At 33.6% G+C, this 20609-nt stretch overlaps 12 protein-coding genes across 12 annotated transcripts; 6 read left to right on the top strand and 6 right to left on the bottom strand. All coding sequences in view use genetic code 12, as the record gives it.

Annotated features, from left to right (window-relative positions):
* On the top strand, positions 1-2802 carry CD36_85130 (ATP-dependent RNA helicase, putative; the record flags this gene model as incomplete). The annotated part of the gene is made up of 1 exon (XM_002419377.1): positions 1-2802. One exon carries the CDS (start codon positions 1-3, stop codon positions 2800-2802), a length of 2802 nt encoding a protein of 933 aa, XP_002419422.1.
* A 135-nt stretch (positions 2803-2937) lies between these two features.
* Positions 2938-4455, bottom strand: CD36_85120 (cleavage and polyadenylation factor CF I component, putative; the record flags this gene model as incomplete). Its single annotated transcript, XM_002419376.1, has 1 exon — positions 2938-4455. One exon carries the CDS (start codon positions 4453-4455, stop codon positions 2938-2940), a length of 1518 nt encoding a protein of 505 aa, XP_002419421.1.
* Positions 4456-5324: 869 nt separating this feature from the next.
* CD36_85110 (tRNA guanosine-2'-o-methyltransferase, putative) lies at positions 5325-6638 on the top strand (the record flags this gene model as incomplete). Its single annotated transcript, XM_002419375.1, has 1 exon — positions 5325-6638. The coding sequence occupies one exon, from the start codon at positions 5325-5327 to the stop codon at positions 6636-6638; it is 1314 nt and encodes a 437-aa protein (XP_002419420.1).
* Positions 6639-7068: 430 nt separating this feature from the next.
* THI4 enzyme (thiamine biosynthesis enzyme, putative) lies at positions 7069-8133 on the top strand (the record flags this gene model as incomplete). The annotated part of the gene is made up of 1 exon (XM_002419374.1): positions 7069-8133. The coding sequence occupies one exon, from the start codon at positions 7069-7071 to the stop codon at positions 8131-8133; it is 1065 nt and encodes a 354-aa protein (XP_002419419.1).
* A 219-nt stretch (positions 8134-8352) lies between these two features.
* CD36_85090 (microtubule biogenesis protein, putative) lies at positions 8353-8970 on the top strand (the record flags this gene model as incomplete). Its single annotated transcript, XM_002419373.1, has 2 exons — positions 8353-8369; positions 8430-8970. The coding sequence occupies 2 exons, from the start codon at positions 8353-8355 to the stop codon at positions 8968-8970; spliced, it is 558 nt and encodes a 185-aa protein (XP_002419418.1).
* Positions 8971-9045: 75 nt separating this feature from the next.
* On the bottom strand, positions 9046-10047 carry CD36_85080 (uncharacterized membrane protein yol073c homologue, putative; the record flags this gene model as incomplete). Its single annotated transcript, XM_002419372.1, has 1 exon — positions 9046-10047. One exon carries the CDS (start codon positions 10045-10047, stop codon positions 9046-9048), a length of 1002 nt encoding a protein of 333 aa, XP_002419417.1.
* A 332-nt stretch (positions 10048-10379) lies between these two features.
* CD36_85070 (60S ribosomal protein L18) lies at positions 10380-11433 on the top strand (the record flags this gene model as incomplete). The annotated part of the gene is made up of 2 exons (XM_002419371.1): positions 10380-10491; positions 10985-11433. 2 exons carry the CDS (start codon positions 10380-10382, stop codon positions 11431-11433), a joined length of 561 nt encoding a protein of 186 aa, XP_002419416.1.
* Positions 11434-11789: 356 nt separating this feature from the next.
* Positions 11790-13505, top strand: CD36_85060 (conserved hypothetical protein; the record flags this gene model as incomplete). The annotated part of the gene is made up of 1 exon (XM_002419370.1): positions 11790-13505. One exon carries the CDS (start codon positions 11790-11792, stop codon positions 13503-13505), a length of 1716 nt encoding a protein of 571 aa, XP_002419415.1.
* A 69-nt stretch (positions 13506-13574) lies between these two features.
* Positions 13575-14786, bottom strand: CD36_85050 (zinc-binding dehydrogenase, putative; the record flags this gene model as incomplete). Its single annotated transcript, XM_002419369.1, has 1 exon — positions 13575-14786. One exon carries the CDS (start codon positions 14784-14786, stop codon positions 13575-13577), a length of 1212 nt encoding a protein of 403 aa, XP_002419414.1.
* Positions 14787-15363: 577 nt separating this feature from the next.
* CD36_85040 (3-oxoacyl-[acyl-carrier-protein] synthase, putative) lies at positions 15364-16686 on the bottom strand (the record flags this gene model as incomplete). Its single annotated transcript, XM_002419368.1, has 1 exon — positions 15364-16686. The coding sequence occupies one exon, from the start codon at positions 16684-16686 to the stop codon at positions 15364-15366; it is 1323 nt and encodes a 440-aa protein (XP_002419413.1).
* Positions 16687-16741: 55 nt separating this feature from the next.
* CD36_85030 (conserved hypothetical protein) lies at positions 16742-18073 on the bottom strand (the record flags this gene model as incomplete). Its single annotated transcript, XM_002419367.1, has 1 exon — positions 16742-18073. The coding sequence occupies one exon, from the start codon at positions 18071-18073 to the stop codon at positions 16742-16744; it is 1332 nt and encodes a 443-aa protein (XP_002419412.1).
* A 1396-nt stretch (positions 18074-19469) lies between these two features.
* Positions 19470-20351, bottom strand: CD36_85020 (zinc-finger transcription factor, putative; the record flags this gene model as incomplete). The annotated part of the gene is made up of 1 exon (XM_002419366.1): positions 19470-20351. The coding sequence occupies one exon, from the start codon at positions 20349-20351 to the stop codon at positions 19470-19472; it is 882 nt and encodes a 293-aa protein (XP_002419411.1).
* Between the last annotated feature and the right edge of the window lie 258 nt (positions 20352-20609).

Raw genomic sequence — 20609 nt, 5'->3', positions numbered from 1 at the left:
ATGTCAGACGATGAAACTTATGATATTGCAGGATCACTTGCATTGAAAGATGAAGATGATTATTCTGATAGTTCTTCTAATGAAGATGAAGGTTTCCAAGACGAAATAATATCTCTGGATGATGATGATGATGATGATGAAAAAGAATCTTCACCACCACCAAAAAAGAAATCTAAACCAAATCCACAAGCTTTCCCATCTTTAGAACTTTCTGACAACGAAAATAACAATGATGATGATGATGATGATGATGATGATGATTCTCATATTAATAGTTATTTTATCAACAATAATCCTACTGCTAAAAAGGCTAAAGCAGGTTCATTTGCCTCATTTGGTTTGACAAAATTTATATTGACAAATATTGCTAAAAAAGGGTATAAACAACCAACTCCAATTCAAAGGAAAACAATCCCACTTATTATGGAAGGAAGAGATGTTGTTGGTATGGCACGTACTGGTTCTGGTAAGACTGCAGCATTTGTATTACCTTTAATAGAAAGATTAAAACTGCGTCAACTTGGTGGTGTTAGAGCGGTAATCTTATCTCCATCAAGAGAATTGGCATTACAAACTTATAAACAAGTAAAAGAATTTAGTCATGGAACTAATTTACAATCAATTGTTTTAATTGGTGGGGATTCATTAGAAGAAGATTTTTCCAAAATGATGACAAAACCAGATATAATTGTTTGTACTCCAGGAAGATTTTTACATTTAAAAGTAGAAATGCAATATGATTTAATGACAATTCAATATATTGTATTTGATGAAGCAGATAGATTATTTGAAATGGGATTTGCTGAACAATTAAATGAATTATTGATATCATTACCAAGTAATCGTCAATCATTATTGTTTTCCGCTACTTTACCAAGATCATTAGTAGATTTTGCCAAAGCAGGATTAACCAATCCAGTTTTAGTTAGATTGGATTCTGAATCAAAAATATCAGATCAATTACAAATGGCATATTTTACTACTAAGAAAAATGAACGTGAAGCAAATTTATTATATATTTTACAAGAAGTTATCAAAATGCCATTAGGTACTCAAGAACAAATTCAAAAATTAAAAGATATGGATAAAAGAAAAGTTGATTCTGATGATGATTCAGATGATGATGATGACAACAACAACAATGAAAATGGTGAACGGAAAAAGGGTAAAAAAAGATACAAATTTAAAAAGGAAAGATTACCTCCAGCTAATCAATTACCATCACCACATTCTACTATTATATTTGTACCAACCAAACATCATGTTGAATACGTTACTAAATTGCTTAGAGATGCCGGATATTTGGTTTCTTACATTTATGGTACTTTAGATCAACATGCCAGAAAAAATCAATTATATCAATTTAGAATAGGATTAACTAATATATTGGTAGTCACTGATGTTGCTGCTAGAGGTATTGATATTCCTGTTTTGGCCAATGTAATAAATTTCACATTACCAGCATCATCGAAAATTTTCATTCATAGAGTTGGTAGAACTGCAAGAGCTGGTAATAAAGGTTGGGCATATTCAATAATTAATGAAAAAGAATTACCTTATTTATTGGATTTGGAATTATTTTTAGGTAAAAAAATTTTACTTACATCAATGCATGAAGCAAAATTAGAAATGTTGAAAAAAACTCTGATTAAAGGTAAATTTATACCACCAATTGTGAATTATACTGAAAGATTAGTTTTAGGTTCAATTCCTAGAATAGATCTTGAAATTTTCCAAGAACTTTATGAAAATTTATTAAGAAATAATTATGAAATTAAAGTTTTAAAAGATGTTGCCATAAAGGGGGAAAAACTTTATCATCGAACAAGACAACCTGCATCTCAAGAATCATTAAAAAGAAGTAAAGAAATTATAGATAATTCTTGGGATGATCAACATTTATTATTTGGAGAAAATTTAGAAAAACAAAAACATGAATTTTTAATCAAATTACAAGATAGAAATTTTAAACAAACTGTATTTGAACTTAAAGGTAATGATGAAAAACTTGTTGAATTTATGAATAAAAGAAGACGTCAATTAGCTCCTATTCAACGGAAAGCCAAAGAACGTAAAGAATTATTGGCTAAAGAAAGATTAGCTGGATTAACTCATGGTATTGAAGATGAAATATTACGAGCTGATGGTGAAAATGGTTATGGAGTTGATGAAGATGAATTACAAAAAACTTTTGAAGATATTGATAAAAAAAAAAAAAAATCATTTAGAGATCCACAATTTTTCCTTAATCATTATGCACCAGCTTCAATTATTCAAGATCAACAATTATCTCTTAATTCTTCTTTTGCTAATGAAGCTCAACAAGCTACATTTGATTTGGATAATGATGATAATAATAAATTACAAACCAATAAACAAATAATGAAATGGGATAAAAAGAAAAGTAAATATATTAATTCAAAATCTACTGATAAAAAATATATTATTTCTGAAAATGGAACAAAAATCCCTGCTTCATTTAGATCAGGGAAATTTGATGAATGGAAGAAACAAAGAAATCTTAAATCAACAAGTATTATTGAAAAAAACAATTCTAATAATTCTAATAATAAAAGATTCAAACATAATCAACAAAAAGCACCTAAATTACCAGATAAATTTAGAGATGATTATCATAAACAAAAGAAAAAAATTGAAAAAGCTATTGAATCAGGTATTAATGTTAAAGGTTTTTATAAACCTCAACAAGAAATTAAATCTACTGAACAAATTAGAAAGGATAGATTACTTAAAGAAAAGAGAAGAGCTAAAAATGCTCGTCCAAGTAAGAAAAGAAAATAGATATATATATATATATTATACTTTGTAATGTGCATATATATATACCTATTAATTTTACCCAAGTTTCGGACATTTTTTTTTTTTTTTTTTTTTGTTCTTTCATTCGTACGTTCTTTGGTTTTTTTCGTTTTTTGCTTATCTACGTCCACCTCTGCTATATGGATGATACCCTCTGCCTCTTCTGTAGCCACCTCTGCCACCGCCTCTGCCACCACCTCTATAAGAAGGACCAGTTGGTGGAGCTCTCTTTGGACCAGTTGGAATGGCAGGTCTAGGAGGTTCCTCTGATTTTTCAGACTCTTCTTCTGCTGCTTGTTGTTGTGGATTCAATGGCTGTGCCGGTTGTGCCTCTGGAGATGCCAGAGTTGCCAGTTGTTGCTGTTGTTGTTGTTGTTGTTGTTGTGCAGCTTGGGCTTGTTGATACATAAACCATTGATAATATCTCATATATTCTTGACTCATAGCTGGGTTCATGGTACCAGCATTCATTTGTTGAAACCCATAAGAACCATATGGGTACATTGCTTGTTGTTGTGCTTGTTGCTGTTGTGCTTGTTGTGCTTGTTGTTGTTGTTGTTGTTGCATCATAACTTGTTGATTATGTTGTCCTCTTGGAGCAGCACGTTTAACTTCCATAGCTTTACCCTTTAATGTTAAATATTTATTAACACAAACTTTATCAACAGCAGCAGGTGAATCATAAGTGACAAATCCAAATCCACGAGATCTACCAGTATCTTTATCAATCATCAATTGACAATCAATAATTTTCCCAAATTGTGAAAAGAAATTGTCAAATTCTTCTTCAGTAACCATAGGATCAATACCACCAACAAATATTTTACCAACTTTTTCTTGATCTTCTTTTGAAATGGCTCTCTTGGGATCAATTAACTTCCCATCTAAAACGTGTCTGTCTTTAAGCAATGCATCCACAGATTTAGCGTCTTCAAATGTCAAAAATCCAAATCCACGGGAACGACCTGTTGCACTATCTTTCATAATCGTGTAATCAACAATATTACCATATTTTTGGAAATGGGATACCAATGCTTCCTCTGTCGTATCCCAGGAAAGACCACCAATAAAACATTTTCTTGAAGGTCCTCCAGCTGTCTCTGTAGATGCAGCCGGTCCTGGTGCTGGTGCTGGCACTGGTGCTGGCACTGGTGGTGGTGGTGGGACGCCTCCAGTTGTATCAAAGTTTTGTTGACTAGTAGTGTTTCCTGGAAATTGGAGACCATTTGCAGCAGCATATTGTTGAAATTGAGCAGGATCGAAAGGAAATTGAGGCATTCCAGCAGGAACTGACGTTGGTGCTGTTGGGGTAGCGTTAGAAACATCTTGAGTTGTATTATATTGAGCATTGACATCACCATTAGATGGGACTGGTTGTGATGGTGGTGGTGGTGGTGGAGGTGGCGGTGGAACTGTTTCTGATTCACCTTCAGTAGTGGTTTTATTTTGAGCAGAACTATCATTCTCAGTAGCAGGAGCAGGACCAGAAGCAGAAGCAGGAGCAGAAGCAGGAGCAGTTTCGGAAACAGTAGTTTCTTTTTCTACCTCTTTTTGAATTGTATCCTGCTTTTCCTCTTGTTTTTCGTCGTCTCCATATAAATCTTCGAAAAGGGCTTCGTCGTCTTCAAGTGACATTATTTATATACTCTACTTTTAACGAATAATACAAACTTTTTTTTTAAAAAAAAAAAAGAAATAAACTAATCCTTTTATTGATTATAAAAAACAACACACCCTAATGCTATATAACTTCTAAGGACGTATGTTATTTTGATCAAACACTTGGTTGTTAATAAATGACTAATGACCAATGGTTGTTATTCTCTTCCTTTTTTTTTTCTTCGCCTCATGCTGGTTTCTTTTGAAGGAAAAAAAAAAAAAAAATGTTTGCCTGTCTGTCTGTCTCCTTTTTTCCAGTCAAACAAGTAGTTTTGACAAAAGAGCACGACTTATAAGTAATTGTGGCAAACAATTCTCCATTTAACACGCACATCTAGAAGAGCCTAATCAGGATGCTTTACAGCAGCTGTTTATTTATTTTCAGAAGTTACTATATTCTTGTTGTGACAACGCATTGAGTTGCCTTGGTTGATTTGTGTAAATATTAGTTTGAGGTGTAAATTGCTGTTACTCTATATAGAAAAGGAACTGACTAGAACAATTAAGATTAAAAATTTACCCAGTAAAAACAATCAAAATTTATAGAAAAAGTTTTACACAACTGGTAGCATCAAATGACTATTCACTCAAATTTACCATTCATGTAGTTATAATTGATTTAAAAATAAGAGGACCCTATATTTGCTTATTAATAATAAACAATGATAAGAATTTCGACCCTAAAAGTCTTATGAAGAACCAATATTGGAAACATATCTGCAACATTTTTTGTTGATGTTTGCGACACAAAAAAAAAAAAAAAAACTGTATCAATTAAAAAAAAAAAAATTAAAAAATTGAAGAATCTATGCGATGGATGGATCTGACCTTGGCCAACCCCAAAAATGAAAGATTACCTTATACATCTTGCTCTGACATTTCCCAAGTTCAGGATAGCGGAGTTGGAAGCATTAGCAGATTTATACAATATAGATGTGGATTTGTCTAATCATAATGAAGATTCTACATTTTTAGTGGTTTCATTGGAAAACGATGAACAAGCTCGTCAATTGATTTCAAGATCTATCATGTCGTTTGGAATCTATGAGTTGTGGGGTTACGGAGAAACTTACGATAAACTTCATGAAGATGTCCGAGCAAAGTCAGCTGACAAATTTGAAAATTACAAGGATGTTTCGTTCAAATTTGATTTCAAAAACTTTCGAGGAAGACCCAGCAACAAGGCAAAAGTCAAGATTATTGAGTCCTTTTCATATTTGCCATTTGAAGGAAAAATAGATTTGAAAAATCCAGACGAGATATTTACCGTAGTGGAAGAATATAAATATAATGATAGGGCTAAAAGTGAAACTCCAATTCACATTTGGTTTACAAGACAACTTCAATTGAGTGAAAGATCAAACGGGTTAGTAGAAAAGTATGACTTGAAAAAACGAAATTACATAGGAACAACGTCTTTTGAAGCCGAATTATCATTGGTTACTTGCAATCTAGCACAAATAGCACCAGGCAAAATCACATATGACCCATTTACAGGAACCGGTTCATTTCTAGTGGCAGCAGCACATTTTGGTGGATATCCTATTGGATCTGATATTGATGTTAGAATGCTCAATGGTAAAGGTAAAGATAAAAATGTGAAATCAAATTTCAAACAATATGGTACTTCTGGCAATTTCATCGATGTATTGACAATGGATTTTACTCATAATGCCCTTCGTAAAGATTTCCAAATAGATTCAATTGTTTGTGATCCACCATATGGTGTAAGAGAGGGACTTCGTGTGTTGGGTGCTAAGAACGAAGAAAAAGCAGCTGGGCGTGAACATGACATCTTTGATGGAGAAATTGCATATCTTAGACGTGAGTTTATTCCACCTAAGAAACCGTACCTGTTGGCCAATTTATTGGAAGATTTGTTGCAATTTGCCAGCGAGAGATTACCAGTCGGTGGTAGATTGGCATTTTGGATGCCTACAGCAAATGACAACTTTGAAGAAACACAAATACCTCAACACGAGCGATTAGAGTTGTTACATTGTTTAGAACAACTGTTTAATCAGTGGTCGAGAAGGTTATTAGTGTACGTTAAAAGAGACGAATCTTATAAAGGCATAACCAGCAATGGGTTGAAAGAGAAAAACATCCGCGATTTTAGAGTAAGATACTTTAAGAGGTTTATTGATAAAAATGAATAATCTCCATTCTTCTCTCTTATAGAGCATAATAGTACATAGACTGATAATGACTTCTACTTGCAATTATAACTCAACATTTTAAGCGAATATGCTTTAAGGGATATTCTTTTACAGGACCTTTAACTGTTAATCGTTTTTCTCTTCTTTGTTTTTTTTTTTTTTTTTCTTTTCTTCCGATCTTGCCAATTCTACTACTCCTCAGTATTATGCACTTAGATCACCATCACATTACGATTTGGGACTACAAAGGGGGAGGGGATAGTATGAAAAACATCACCTTCTATTGACTGCCCGGTTTATTTATTGAATATGCCTTTACAAAACAGCACAAGCCATGAACCAAATAGTTTTATTCAACTATAAATACAGCCTCTATTGCTTTTTTTTTTTTTTTTCGATATTTTTTGATTATGTTTAAATCCAATCAAAAATGACACCTCCAACAATGTTACAAACTGCTCCTGTTGAAAGCTTTAGCTTGAATCCAAAATTTACTCAACAAGTTATTAACTTAAAATCTGACGCTAAAAACGGTAAGGTTAGTTTTGCTAACTGGGATGAATTTAAGTTTGCACCCATTAGGGAATCAACAGTTTCACGTGCCATGACTAGAAGGTACTTTGCTGATTTAGATAAGTTTGCTGAATCTGATATTGTTATTATTGGTGCCGGCTCTGCAGGGTTATCTGCTGCTTACACTCTAGGCAAAAACAGACCCGATTTGAAAATTGCTATCATTGAAGCTTCAGTTTCCCCAGGTGGTGGGTGTTGGTTGGGTGGTCAATTGTTTTCAGCTATGGTGCTTAGAAAACCTGCCCATTTGTTTTTGAATGATATGGGTCTTGATTATGAAGATGAAGGTGACTATGTTGTTGTTAAACATGCGGCTTTGTTTATGTCAACTTTGATGTCCAAGGTTTTGCAATTCCCAAACATCAAGTTATTCAATGCCACTGCTGTTGAAGATTTAATCACAAGAAAAGACCCAGCTACAAATTTACAAAGAATTGCTGGTGTAGTTGTTAATTGGGCCCAATTGGATCACGATACTCAATCTTGCATGGACCCAAACACTATTAATTGCAACGTTGTTTTGTCAACCTCTGGTCACGATGGACCTTTTGGTGCCTTTACTGCCAAAAGATTAGAACAATTGGGTAGAGCTCCAAGAGATGTAACTGCCGGATTCACCAAGCCATCTAATACCACGTCCAAGTTGCAAGAGCCAGAACCGATTTCCAATTTCCAATTGGGGGGTATGAAAGGTCTTGACATGAACAAAGCAGAAGATGCTATTGTTAAAGGTACAAGAGAAGTTGTTCCTGGTTTAGTCATTGCTGGTATGGAATTGGCTGAAGTTGATGGGTCCAACAGAATGGGACCAACTTTTGGAGCCATGGCTCTTTCAGGTGTCAAGGCAGCCGAATCTGTATTGAACGTTCTTGAATTGAGAAAGCAACAAAATGAAGCTTGCTATGGGGCATACAAAGGTTAGCCTGAATTATATAGTTCTGCAGTTTAAAATGTAATAATTGAGTTTATGTACTGAGTATACGTTTTTCTGTTAGGTAAATCATTATTATTATCGTTTGTAAATTGATCCAATGGAAAAAAAAAAAAATTGCTGCCCAAAAATTTCTTGCATCAAAAACACACTTTAAAGAGTACTTGAAACAGAATAAAGAGCTGAAGTAAACCAGCAAAACAACATAAAATGGCCGAATTTTTAGCGTATGTATAAAATATGCAATTGCTTATCATTTACATATCTATAATACTAACACAACTTAGACCCAAGAAAACCAATCCTCGTGGTATTCCAGAAGCCCCTTTCATAGAGAAAGTAGAAACTGTTATCAAAGATCCAGAAACAGAATTTGATTCTACCATGTCAATGTTTCAGCAAAGATTACAACAATATAAGTATATGGAGACATCCAAAAGGCAACAGTTGGCTGACTTGCAAATAAAAATCCCTGATATAGAAAAGAACTTAGATGTGATCAAACATATAAAGCAAAGTAAAGAGCAGGGTGATACTAAAATGGTCACAAACTACGAGCTTAATGATACATTATACAGTAAAGCCACCGTTGATATTGAGAATCTAAATTCAGTGTATTTGTGGCTTGGTGCCGAGGTCATGCTAGAATACAACTTAGAAGATGCCACTGAGTTGCTTAATGAGAGATTGAAAAAGAACCAAGAGCAATTACAAATTGTTAAAGAAGATTTAGAGTTTTTGAAAGAGAATATAACTACAATGGAAGTCAATACTGCCAGATTGTATAATTGGGACGTTGAAAGAAGAAAAAAAGCCAAAGCAAATTAGGTTAGATAAGTAATTTGTATTCTGTATTTGTGTTGTTACTACTTAGGATTAATAGTACTAATGAGTGCATTTGCGTCATGTTCTGAAGGTATCGAGAAATTGACTACCCAAGGGTCTAACTGGGGTTTCTGCTCTAATTTGATTCTCTTGTTGTCTTGTCTCATCCAAAATTTCATCATTATCATCAGGCTCGTCGTTGTTTTCATTAAGTTCCTCTTCTTCAACTGCTTCTTGCGATTCGCTACCACTCAATCTTTCATATCTAATCGAGAGTCTTCTCCTACCGGCTTCTAACCATATACCTGCTCTTTTAATTGGGTTTATAAATAACCGGAACACTGTATTTGATAACAACCACGATGATCCTCCAGGGAGCAATTCGTAAACGTACAACTTACCGATCAATAAACCAACTAGACATGGAATGATTGAACGCAACCCGTTGTTTAGTATCAAAATAGTGTATAATATATGTATAGGGAAAAGGTTTGTCAAATTTAGCTCTTTACTAGGGGAACTAGTTTCAGTCTGATCTGCATTTCTTGGATCCTTCAATAATATTTTAAAATAGTACGATACCGGGATGTTTGCTCCATAGCACACATACAAAGACGAAAGTATACCCAATGGTCCTGGTATTATCTCATTTAGAAAAGTTACATTATAATGAATGCTATCTTGATCATACCCCATGATAAAAACTTTGACAACAAATAATATGTAATAAAGCAACAACTGTCCTAGACTCATGATAAATAGACATGCAATTGCATTATAAACAGTGAACAATGTTATAATACTTAAATACTTTCGTGATCCATAAAATCTCTCTAAAACTTTAAACTGAAACCATAATAATACCGTAATTAAATAGTCTGATTCATTGACTACTGATAACTGATAGGTCACCACTCTCCAGAATTGATTGTATTGAATGATATAAGGATCGATAGCAAACTTGACTACATATTTTATAGCCAACACCGATAACATTATCGGTACCACAGTGGATATCATACATATCGATCGTGTTACAGGAGTGTTGGTAAATCCTCTTATAGGAGTTAGCTGAGCCATTGATCTTATCGTGAGATAGTGGTTGTTGTTTCTGGAATGGCAAATACGGATAGTAGCCTAGATTTGTTTTGTTCTTAAATTGTGTCATGCGGGACAATATCGAGAACAATCAACATATTTCCCGTTTTGTAATATCTGCGGCTTAACCATTTTAGGGCTATAGCCCTAAAGATATGGTGCGAATAATTGAGTGCATTTTTTCTTTTCATGTTTTCGCACTTTGAGACTATCACGCATCGGGCACTGGCTCTTAGAGAACAAAAAATTTTCACTAGCATTTCAATCTATTCCTATACACTTTTTTCTTACCATCATCAACATCAAGAACAACAATGGGTAGAGATCACACCAGTAAACAACACGTTAGATCCGGTCACAGAACCGCTCCAAAATCAGACAACGTCTACTTGCAATTGTTAGTCAAATTGTACTCCTTCTTGGCTCGTATGTAACTCAGTCTAGAAATTTCCAACTACAAGAAGACAAATGATATTTATTGTAATATTTCCCTTGGTACATGGGAGGCATTCCATATTGAAAAGAAAAAAAAAAGGACAAAGAAAGCTCAATGCTTTACGCAATGAGTGACTGGTTTCAGCAAATTGTTCAAGTCCTAGGCAGAAGACATTGTGTATACTTGTTTTAAAGTCACTATTAAGATAGTAGAGAGACTATCGCAAAAACATAGAGACTCGAGCAGCACTAATGTAGTGTATTATTCATTTACACCAAGTATGCCTTGGGAGTTGCATTTTGAGAAAAGAAAAAGTGGATGTGTGTGTGAAATCATTACCCACAGATTCTACTATCTACTATCATTTATTGATAGTCTGAAACCATTCTGCGAGTACTTTATCACTTTTCAAAAGTGAATATTGTGCGTCTTCTGAGCAGAAGTGATATGGAATAACGTACTAACATTATCTTTTTATTTTAGGTCGTACTGATGCTCCATTCAACAAAGTCATCTTGAAATCTTTGTTCTTGTCTAAAATCAACAGACCACCAGTTTCTGTTTCTAGAATTTCTAGAGCTTTGAAACAAAAAGGTGCTGCTGACAAGACCATTGTCGTTGTTGGTACCGTTACCGATGACAACAGATTATTGGAATTCCCAAAGGCCACTATTGCTGCTTTGAGATTCACTGCCGGTGCTAAAGACAGAATCTTGAAGAATGGTGGTGAAGCCATTACTTTGGATCAATTAGCTTTAAGAGCTCCAAAGGGTCAAAACACTTTGATTGTCAGAGGTCCAAGAAACGCCAGAGAAGCCGTCAGACACTTTGGTTTCGGTCCACACAAAGGTAAAGCTCCAAGAATCTTATCTAAAGGTAGAAAATTCGAAAGAGCTAGAGGTAGAAGAAGATCTAGAGGTTTCAAAGTTTAAGGTGGTTAACATGCTTTATTCTTTTGTACAATATTTCCCTTTTTTTAATGAATTTCGGCTTTTCTTCTTTTCAATTTATTAAATAGATTTATATATCTCAATGTAAATTGGAAACAACTTAATTTTTATTAATTTATAATTGAAGGGGTATTTTTTGTTTATATTTCTTTTTGTATATGTCTATTAAATGTTATTCGGGTAATTAAGTCTTTTACTTGTCTCTTATTGTTCCATGTTTCGGAACCGCATCAAAGGATTCTGGTACAGCAATCAAACACTAGCTTTTCGCAAAACAAATATACACTTGTACTCTTCTTCCTCCTTGCTGCTGACCCATTAATGTTGGTTTATAGACTATGACTGAGAAAACTTCACCAGTCAATGAACCGACACCACCACTTATTCTGAGTTTAACAGATCTCCCTGACGATATCTTAAACAAAATCATTGATTATTTGTACATTGATCATGTGCCTCCATTGTCTGACAATAATAGCAAATCATTAATTGGTTTCCCCAAATATTTCTATATTTTGAACCATAATAGAATGGGGCCTGTTTATAAAGACGTTTTGGCATTATCTTCTACATGTACATTTTTGCGTAAAAAGTTAGCTCCAATACTATTTCAATCATTGAGTTTAGTTCGAACAAATCAGGTTGATGCCGTGTTGGCAACTCCGAAATCACAGGAAATGTTTAGCAATACCAAAGCAATCCAACACCATTTTGTGAATGAATTGATTGTTAGTAATATCGAACTTTGTGAAAAGGCAGATTTAACTGGAGCCAATGATAAATTATTCAAATCTAGATATGAAAACAGCTTAATGATGACAAATTTTATAAGTTATTTGGAATGTGACAATTCATTCTTAAATGGAGGAAGAATAAGTTTGTTCCCGAACTTAAAAGCTTTGAAAGTGTTAGATATCGGAGAAAGCAAGACTCTTGTTGGTAGTTTTGAATCTGCCAATCTTCGTTATTTAGCAATCAATATCCATACTTTAATCAATTCACCGCAGTTATTAAAAATTGTTTCTAAATTGAACCGATTAGACTTGTTTCTTGATTATGGGAATCTTCCATCTCAAGTAGGGATTCTTCCACTCATTGAACAATTTAAAATTCCGTCACAATTAACTGAGTTGGTGTTATTGTTAAATAACTCTTTTACAATAGCATATTTGGATACAATAAAACTATTGGAAAACATTTCTGAAAATGCCTTGAATTTTGCTAAACTTACAATCAGAAGCAAACGAAGGAAAAGTGAATCGACAGTTGATCAAAGTAAATGGGAGTTGTATCAAGGCTATGTTGGTGAAAAATTGTTAAAAATCTGTAAGAAATTGACTGATTTGGTTGTTGATATTTCTATATTGGATGTCATAAAGTTTGATCCAGAAACATATACTTCACCGGTATTGCATAATGATCATTTGGTGGCTGAAAAACGAATCACCTTAGTTGATCAGGCAGTAGTGGGACCCAATATTGCATCCACTACCCGTGAAAAGGCTGGCGTTATTATTCGTCATTGTCAATTTACCAATCTATTCTTCCAATATGGCGAATCAATAGAAGAATCACATATACATGTCTTGAAATTATTAACAGACTTTGTGGGATGGTTGAGTAGTGGCCATTTAGACCGGAATCTCAATTACTTAGGAATTAAAAGAATTTCTTTGGAAAAGTGCTGGTCAATGACAGATGATTCATTAGTTCGTGATATGATTGGTGGTTTGATCAACTCCACATTAAAAAGTGATTTGTGTACTTTACAAAAAGTGTATCCTTGGACAACGACGATTTATAATTCTCCAAGATATAAAGATATTGATAGTTACTATGTTAATTATGTCAAGGAGACTGGAGCACCTATTATTGACTCACGTGGATATTTTATAGGTGTATCAGACCAGATTGCTGATAGACCCGTGTTTACTACAGTAGATAAACAAGGAGGAATTCAAACCATCAATATGGAGTTTTGGAGTGGTGAATGTTCATTATTAGATTTTGAACAATACTCGATCCGACAGAGACGAAGTTTATTATGGGGGTAATACAAAACATATCAGGGCATGTTATAATAAATAAATGAATAAAGTTAATGAATATATACTTATAGAAAATTATACACTAACAACGTACTTTTCGCCATTTGCACCAATTTTCTCCAAATCTTTTAGAGCGTCGTCAATGATGTGAAGACCACCTTTATACTGTTTAAATCTGACCGGTTCAATGACTTTGTTATTTAATAATTCACTAGTGACCTCAATGAATTTTTCACCAAATGATACATCTTCATGGAATCGTTTGATAACAACGTTTCTAATATCAACACTTTCCGGGTATTCTTTAGGTACGCCAACAATTCCAGAGAATTTTGGTTTGACAATTTGTTCATCATTGGTTTCGGATTGTGATTGCTGTGATTTCAAATCAAGAATTTCCAATACTATTTTAGAAGTTTCTTTACCAACACAATCAACTCCATATTCAATTGATTCAATACCATCAATACTATTTATTTTGTCAATAATCTCCTTTTCAGATAAATGACGATCAATCAAATGGTCAACACCTAATTGTTTCAAATATGTTTCGTGTTTAGTACTAGCTACAGCAATGACATTCAATCCATATATTTTGGCTAACTGGGCCACATAAAGTCCAACAACAGTAGCCCCACCCCAGATCAAAATTGTCTTATTGTTAGTAGTGGTTTGTTTAGTTGGAGTTGCACTTAATTCAAATTCAAATGAATTATATAAAATAATCCCAGCAGTAACTAATCCAACTCCAATTGTAGCACCATCTTCGTAACTGAAACTATCAGGGAGTTTCCAAACTAATCTTGAATCAATTGCAGTGTATTGTTGGAAAGTTGAAGTTCTATTATCACGATAGCTAGTGGAACTAACAATTACTTTATCACCAATAGAGAATTTATCAACTTGATCACCTAATTTCACCACATCACCACTTGATTCACGACCATTGATCCAAGGGAAATGATAGATCCCAAATCCATATTTTTTACCTTTCCAATCGATTGGATTTAGTCCTATTGCCTTGTTATTAACTAGGATTTCAAATGGTTGCAACTCAGGAATTGGATACCTACTTTGCACTTTTAATGGATCTTTAAAATGAGTGATCAGTAGGATTGACTGATGTTTTTTGTCAAAGGAAATTTCTGCTGGTGGTTCATTAGCGATATCTTCTTGTTCGTCATTGGTAGTTTTTTCTTGATACAGTTCTTTAAAGATTATTTCTGAGGTGTTAGTTTTCAATCTTTTACGAGTACGTTCTTGTGTTTTAATTACGGTGGTAGTCATAATTAAGTGAGGTAGTGTTTGTTCTTGTGATGTCTATAAGGTTTGAATAGTTAAATCAGTTGAGTTACAATCAGTATATGATTTATACTAAATATATATATCAAAGCCAAAACCATGGTATAAGTAAAACTACATTGTGTCAATCAATCAATCAATCAATTAATCTAGAGATCTGCCACAATGATCTGGATGAAGCGAAACGAAAGTGTGGCGTTTTTGGCTGCTTTGATATTGCGAGATTGATAATTATTTTTTGCAATCACCACAACAAAGAAATAGGAATTTCATTTTTTGGGTGCTAGTTGGTAGTTTTACCTTCGGGGACACTACCCATTGATTATCCGAAACATCTTTCACAATATCTATTTTAACCACAGTTTCTATTGTTCAAACCGATATACAGATAAATAAATCACTCATTAGTAGTAATTGCTAGCGGTTGACTGGTGCTGTCTAAAACCACAACTTTATTGCTTTTATTAGTCTTGTATATTAACGGTCTTTTATTTTTTTTTTTTTTTTTTTAACCCAACTGGTACCCGTGTTGTCCCTCTAGTAACCACATTTGCGTATCTTATCAATTGTGGTATTTTGCAAAACATAGACTGCTATTAACACCACCAAACCCAAAAGAATTGCATATTGCATAATTAACATCCATGCTAATACTCTTATTAGCAACATAATCAAATTTAAACTGTGATTGGTCATCTCCTTCATGTTGTCCCACATTATCGATATTTAAAGTTGCCGGTACTTGACCTGTTTTGATGGCATTTAATGTAAAAATTGATTCTACAGCACCAGCAGCACCTAATAAATGTCCAATGGATGATTTTGTCGATGATACTTTTGTTTTCTGTGGATTAAATAATCTCATCATGGCATTATTTTCCGCCCGATCACCAATCACCGTTGATGTAGCATGAGCATTTACATAATCTACCTGTTCTGGATCTATCCCACTTCTTTCAATTGCTTGATTCATGGCACTATAGGCACCTGTACCGTCTTCATGTGGTGCTGTTATATGATATGCATCACCGGAAACACCGTACCCGAGAATTTCTCCATAAATTTGATCAGGTGTAACTCCTCTTTCTAAAGCATGAGATAAAGTTTCCAAAACCAAAATCCCACATCCTTCACTTAAAACAAATCCATTTCTTGATTTATCAAATGGTCGACTAGCTTTCGTTGGATTAGAATTAAATTCAGAATCAGTAACTACTGATCTTGCTCTAGCAAAACCAGCTAATGCTAATGGATGAATTGAACTTTCAGTACCACCACAAATCATTGCTTGAGCGTACCCCATTTTCAAAAAATTAAACCCATCACCAATAGCTTGTAATCCTGTTGCACAAGCAGTTGATACCGAATGTAAAGGACCTTTGGTTTGATATTTAATTGAAATGTTCCCCGCTGCCATATTGTTTAGTAATTTGGGAATAAATAATGGTTGAACTTTTTTATACCCAGATGCATTATAAGCAATTGAATTATTATAAATATCTTCAAATGATCCAATCCCACTCCCTACTGCCACCCCAATTTTATAGGTATCCATGTTTAAAGTGTTATTATTAGTTAATAATTGGGCATCTGTTAGAGCTTCTTGAGTAGATGCCAAGGCGTAATGACTAAAAGTGGCCATTCTTCGAGCTTCATTTGCCGGTAAATGATCCCCTACTTGCCAATTACCTTCCAGTATAGACCCATGAGGTACTTTACCAATTACTTTTGACGGGATTTTGTCCCATCCGGCTGATTCATAATCGGCTAATGTTGTTGTTGATATTAATCCTGATTTATTAGCAATCAATTGTTTCCAATTATGTGATAATCCAACACCAAGAGGACTAATCATTCCCATTCCTGTCACTACTACGCGTGTCATGGCTAATGCAAAATAAACCAAAAAAAAAAGGGGGTCGTGGGCAAAACGATGTTATTTATTTGGTGGTTCTTAGTTGATCTATATAACTATTTAATCTTTTTTCATCACCAACAAGAAAATTTATTTCATTTTCCGCGATGTTTGTGGGGATATCATATTGATTTAACAAATTTATCCAATTTTCAAGATTCGATAATTTTGAATCAACAATGAATGAACCTGAATTGACAGTGTTGTTTATATCACCATGGAGTTTGTTTTGTAAAAATTCATTTAATTTCATCACTTTTAAATTTCGATTATCTCCAACATTCAATTTCTTATATTTCTTAGCAAATTCTGTGAAATCATTAAGCATAAGTTTATAATTTCGGAAAATAGTTTCTTTAATCAGCGACGAAAGATTAAATCCATTCAATTGTTGATAATGTGAATTATAAAATGATTGATAAAATGATTGTTTAATTTCTTGTTTGAAATCTTGTAAAAATATTAAATAGTTTAATTTGACAGTGGGAAAGACACCTCCTTCTTCAATGTCAGGTTGTGATGACTTTTGTTGTTCTTGTTGGGTGCACCATTTTTGAAATACTTTCTGTCTTTCCAGTTTTGAAGATATAGCATAAAATTCAGGATAAGTAGTGAATTCTTGTAATAATTCTTCTTCAACTAAATCCCAACTTTCGTATATTGATATCCGTCTAACAAATTGGTTCAACAAGTTGATGAAGTCTTGTTCGGCAGAAGAGGTGTCTGTTTCTGGGTTTTCGGGTTCACTTAGAGATAAATCAAGAGACCCATTGTCGTTGTCACCATCTTCATCAGACTCTATTCCAGTAGATTTTTGATGTTGGGCAAGTGCTTGGGAAGTCAATTCGTCAATATGTATCGATTGCGATGCTTCTTGTTCTTGATCTGTTTCTTTGTTATCTTCTTCTTCCTCTTCTTCGTCACTCGATAAATATCCTTGTATTATAGAATTCGTTTGTTTTACCTTTGGTTGTTCTTTTTCTTCTTGTTTTCTTGTATTTACTTTACTAGGAATATTCTCCACAACAATCTCTTCTTCTTCTTCTTCTTCAACAGCCTGTTTCTGTTCATTTTGTTGTTGATCAACATCCCCTTGTATCTCTTCTGCCTTATCATAAATTATTTCAAACTGAGCTCCTCGTGATTTCGCAAATAAAATTGCCAATTCATCAAAATTAATTGATTTGATCAATTGTTGTTGAATATCAATACCATTTTTGTAGTGGTTCTGTATATCACTTAATTGCCAATATGATGATTTATCTTGATTATTGAAATAAAAATGATGAGAAGTATCGGTGATAACTATATACCAATAAGGTGAATCGGGTATTTGATATGTGAATAATGGTTTCATATTGAAATAAGTAGGCAAGTGTAATATTCAGTGTATAACTACTATAGAGATTTTCTGATGGCATTAGTTTTACGTCATTGCATCTTCGCAAAACCAAAAAAAAAAAAAAAAAAAAAACTTCCGTATTCTATTTTTACGCTTGATGAATCTTAATTCCTATTAAGTAGTAGTTACGATAGTTCATAGTAGAACTCTTGGACCAGTTCATAGTTCTAGTGGTTTATGGTACTTGAGTTTTGATAGTTTTGGATTCCATATCTCGTTACACACCAACCCGGTGCACTTCCCTTTCGCCGACGTTCCGGTGTTGGTTGCTTGTGAGATTATAAAACCGCTCTCTTACCCCACCCCCCTCCTTTTTTTTTTTCTTGGTCGCCGGGGATTTTGGTGTCTGTCTGTCTGTTTGTCTGTTTAACTGTGAATTTAATAGTTAGGATTCAATGATTGAATGAGGGTTCCAACGACGATGAAGGTCCGAGAAAGTATAATATAAGGGGTTTAGAATTATTGTGCAAGGGTGGGGAAAGGAGAGTTTATGACGAAGTATTGTCGTTTCTGATTTAGAGACTCCGGGAGCAAAAAGAGAGGGGAGGAAAGAGAGGCTAAGTTAGTTTGACTATGTAAAAGAAAATAAATTGTACACATTTTTTGATTGATTTGAATAAATTTATTGTATGACATCAATTATTCCAGTTAAAGTGGGGAGACAGGAAGTACAAATCAGTAATGGTAATAGTAAAATATACATCAAATGATTGGAGTATTGGATTAGGACGATGATGATGAGTTTTAAAATCCAACGATTATTAGTATTATTATAACTGTCTACGAAGGTGTAAATTTTAACCCCATGCGGCAAAAATATACTGAATAGTTGCTACCGTCTTTCTTTTTCTTCTTCCTCCCCCCACCATCACTTTATATTGGTATCAAATGTTATATCACAAAAATTAACAAACGTTTTATTACATATGATAACCATCAAGAGGTTAATCTTTGGTTATGAGATAATTTACTATTCCTCTTCTACTAAGCAATATACTATTAAGAGATATTTCCGATTTATACTCTGTATACTTTAGTAAGCAGTAGCAGTAAATTATATTCCATATAAAAAATAAAACAACACACAAATGACAAAAACTTATATCATATAAGACAACTATTTGTTGTGAATAGATCATCTTCCAACCATCAGCATCATCAACATAAATCATAAACTAATAAAGAAATGAAAATAACCCCTAGAAGAAGGAGGAGAAAACAGCCAAATCATATAAACTGAAAAAACAATAAGCAATATATCCGATATACCCCCCCCAAAAAATATATAAATCAATCAACAAATCATAAAATTAAAAATAAATTATTACTTCTCATAGAAGTTTAATTATTGTTAGCTCACCAACATATTGACCGACATTTTCAATCTTTTCTTCTCCGGGGTATCATAATCTTCAACATTTAAAGGACGTTGTCGGATATGACTAGATGATGATTTTGATATTGAAGTAGTATTATTATTAGTAGAAATAGGAATGGTGGTGTTTATAGTAGTATTAGTAGTAGACAGTGCAGACCCATTAGTCATGTTTCTTTTGAGTTGAGGATTATTATTAACAAATCGCTTGTTTCCATTACTAATAGCATGATAATTAGAACCACCACCGTTGCTGGAATTACTATCTTCGTCATCAGCTCCACTGCTAGTATCACTTTTCACTTCTTCTTCTTCGTCTTCTTCAACTTCTTGTTTCTTACCATACTTAGTTGTCTTGTTACTAATTGAATTAGAATCAGAACTATTCTTACTATCATTATCTTTATTGCAATGTTTATAACTTTTTCTAATTCTACTGACGGCAACTTCACTTCCTTGGTGTAGATTTTTAGCGTGTCGTAATAATAAATCTCTTCGAGAAAATGGTCGACTACAAATACCACAAGTAAATGGTTTCAATTTATTATGAGTCGATAAAGTGTGTCGAGTAAGATGTTCTTCTCTAGTGAATGCTCGTTGGCATAATTTACAGTTGAAAATTCGAGCATTTCCTGATGGAGTTTTGGTTCCATAATTGGTGGTTGTGCTAGTGGCAGATGTATCACTATCTAGAGATGAATCACTCGCGATGGAATTATTTGATATTGATGATGTTAATGGATGTGAAGAGTGTTCAATCAGTGATGGTGGTGATGGAGGTGTTGTAGTTTTAGTTTTAGTTGTGGAACTAGGTGTGCTGGTATTTATTGGTGAAACAGGTGACATTGGTAAAGACATGGTGGAATGAGCTCGGATATTTTATTTTATATTTGTAAAAGTATTGAATAGATAAGTTATGAATAATTATATTAAGTAGGGTCAGGAATATCAGTAGTATGTGAAACTACTAAATGGAGAGAAAACTAAAAAAAGAAAAAGAGGTGGAATTAGGATTGGATATATATATATATATATTAATACATGGGGATATTTAAAGGAATGTGGGTGGGTAATTTCAATTTATAAAGATTAAGAGGAAACCAATTTCTGTGTGAT

This window comes from Candida dubliniensis, chromosome 3 (assembly GCF_000026945.1).
Source record: "Candida dubliniensis CD36 chromosome 3, complete sequence".
Lineage (NCBI taxonomy): Eukaryota > Fungi > Ascomycota > Pichiomycetes > Serinales > Debaryomycetaceae > Candida > Candida dubliniensis.
This window is presented reverse-complemented; position numbering and strand designations above follow the sequence as displayed.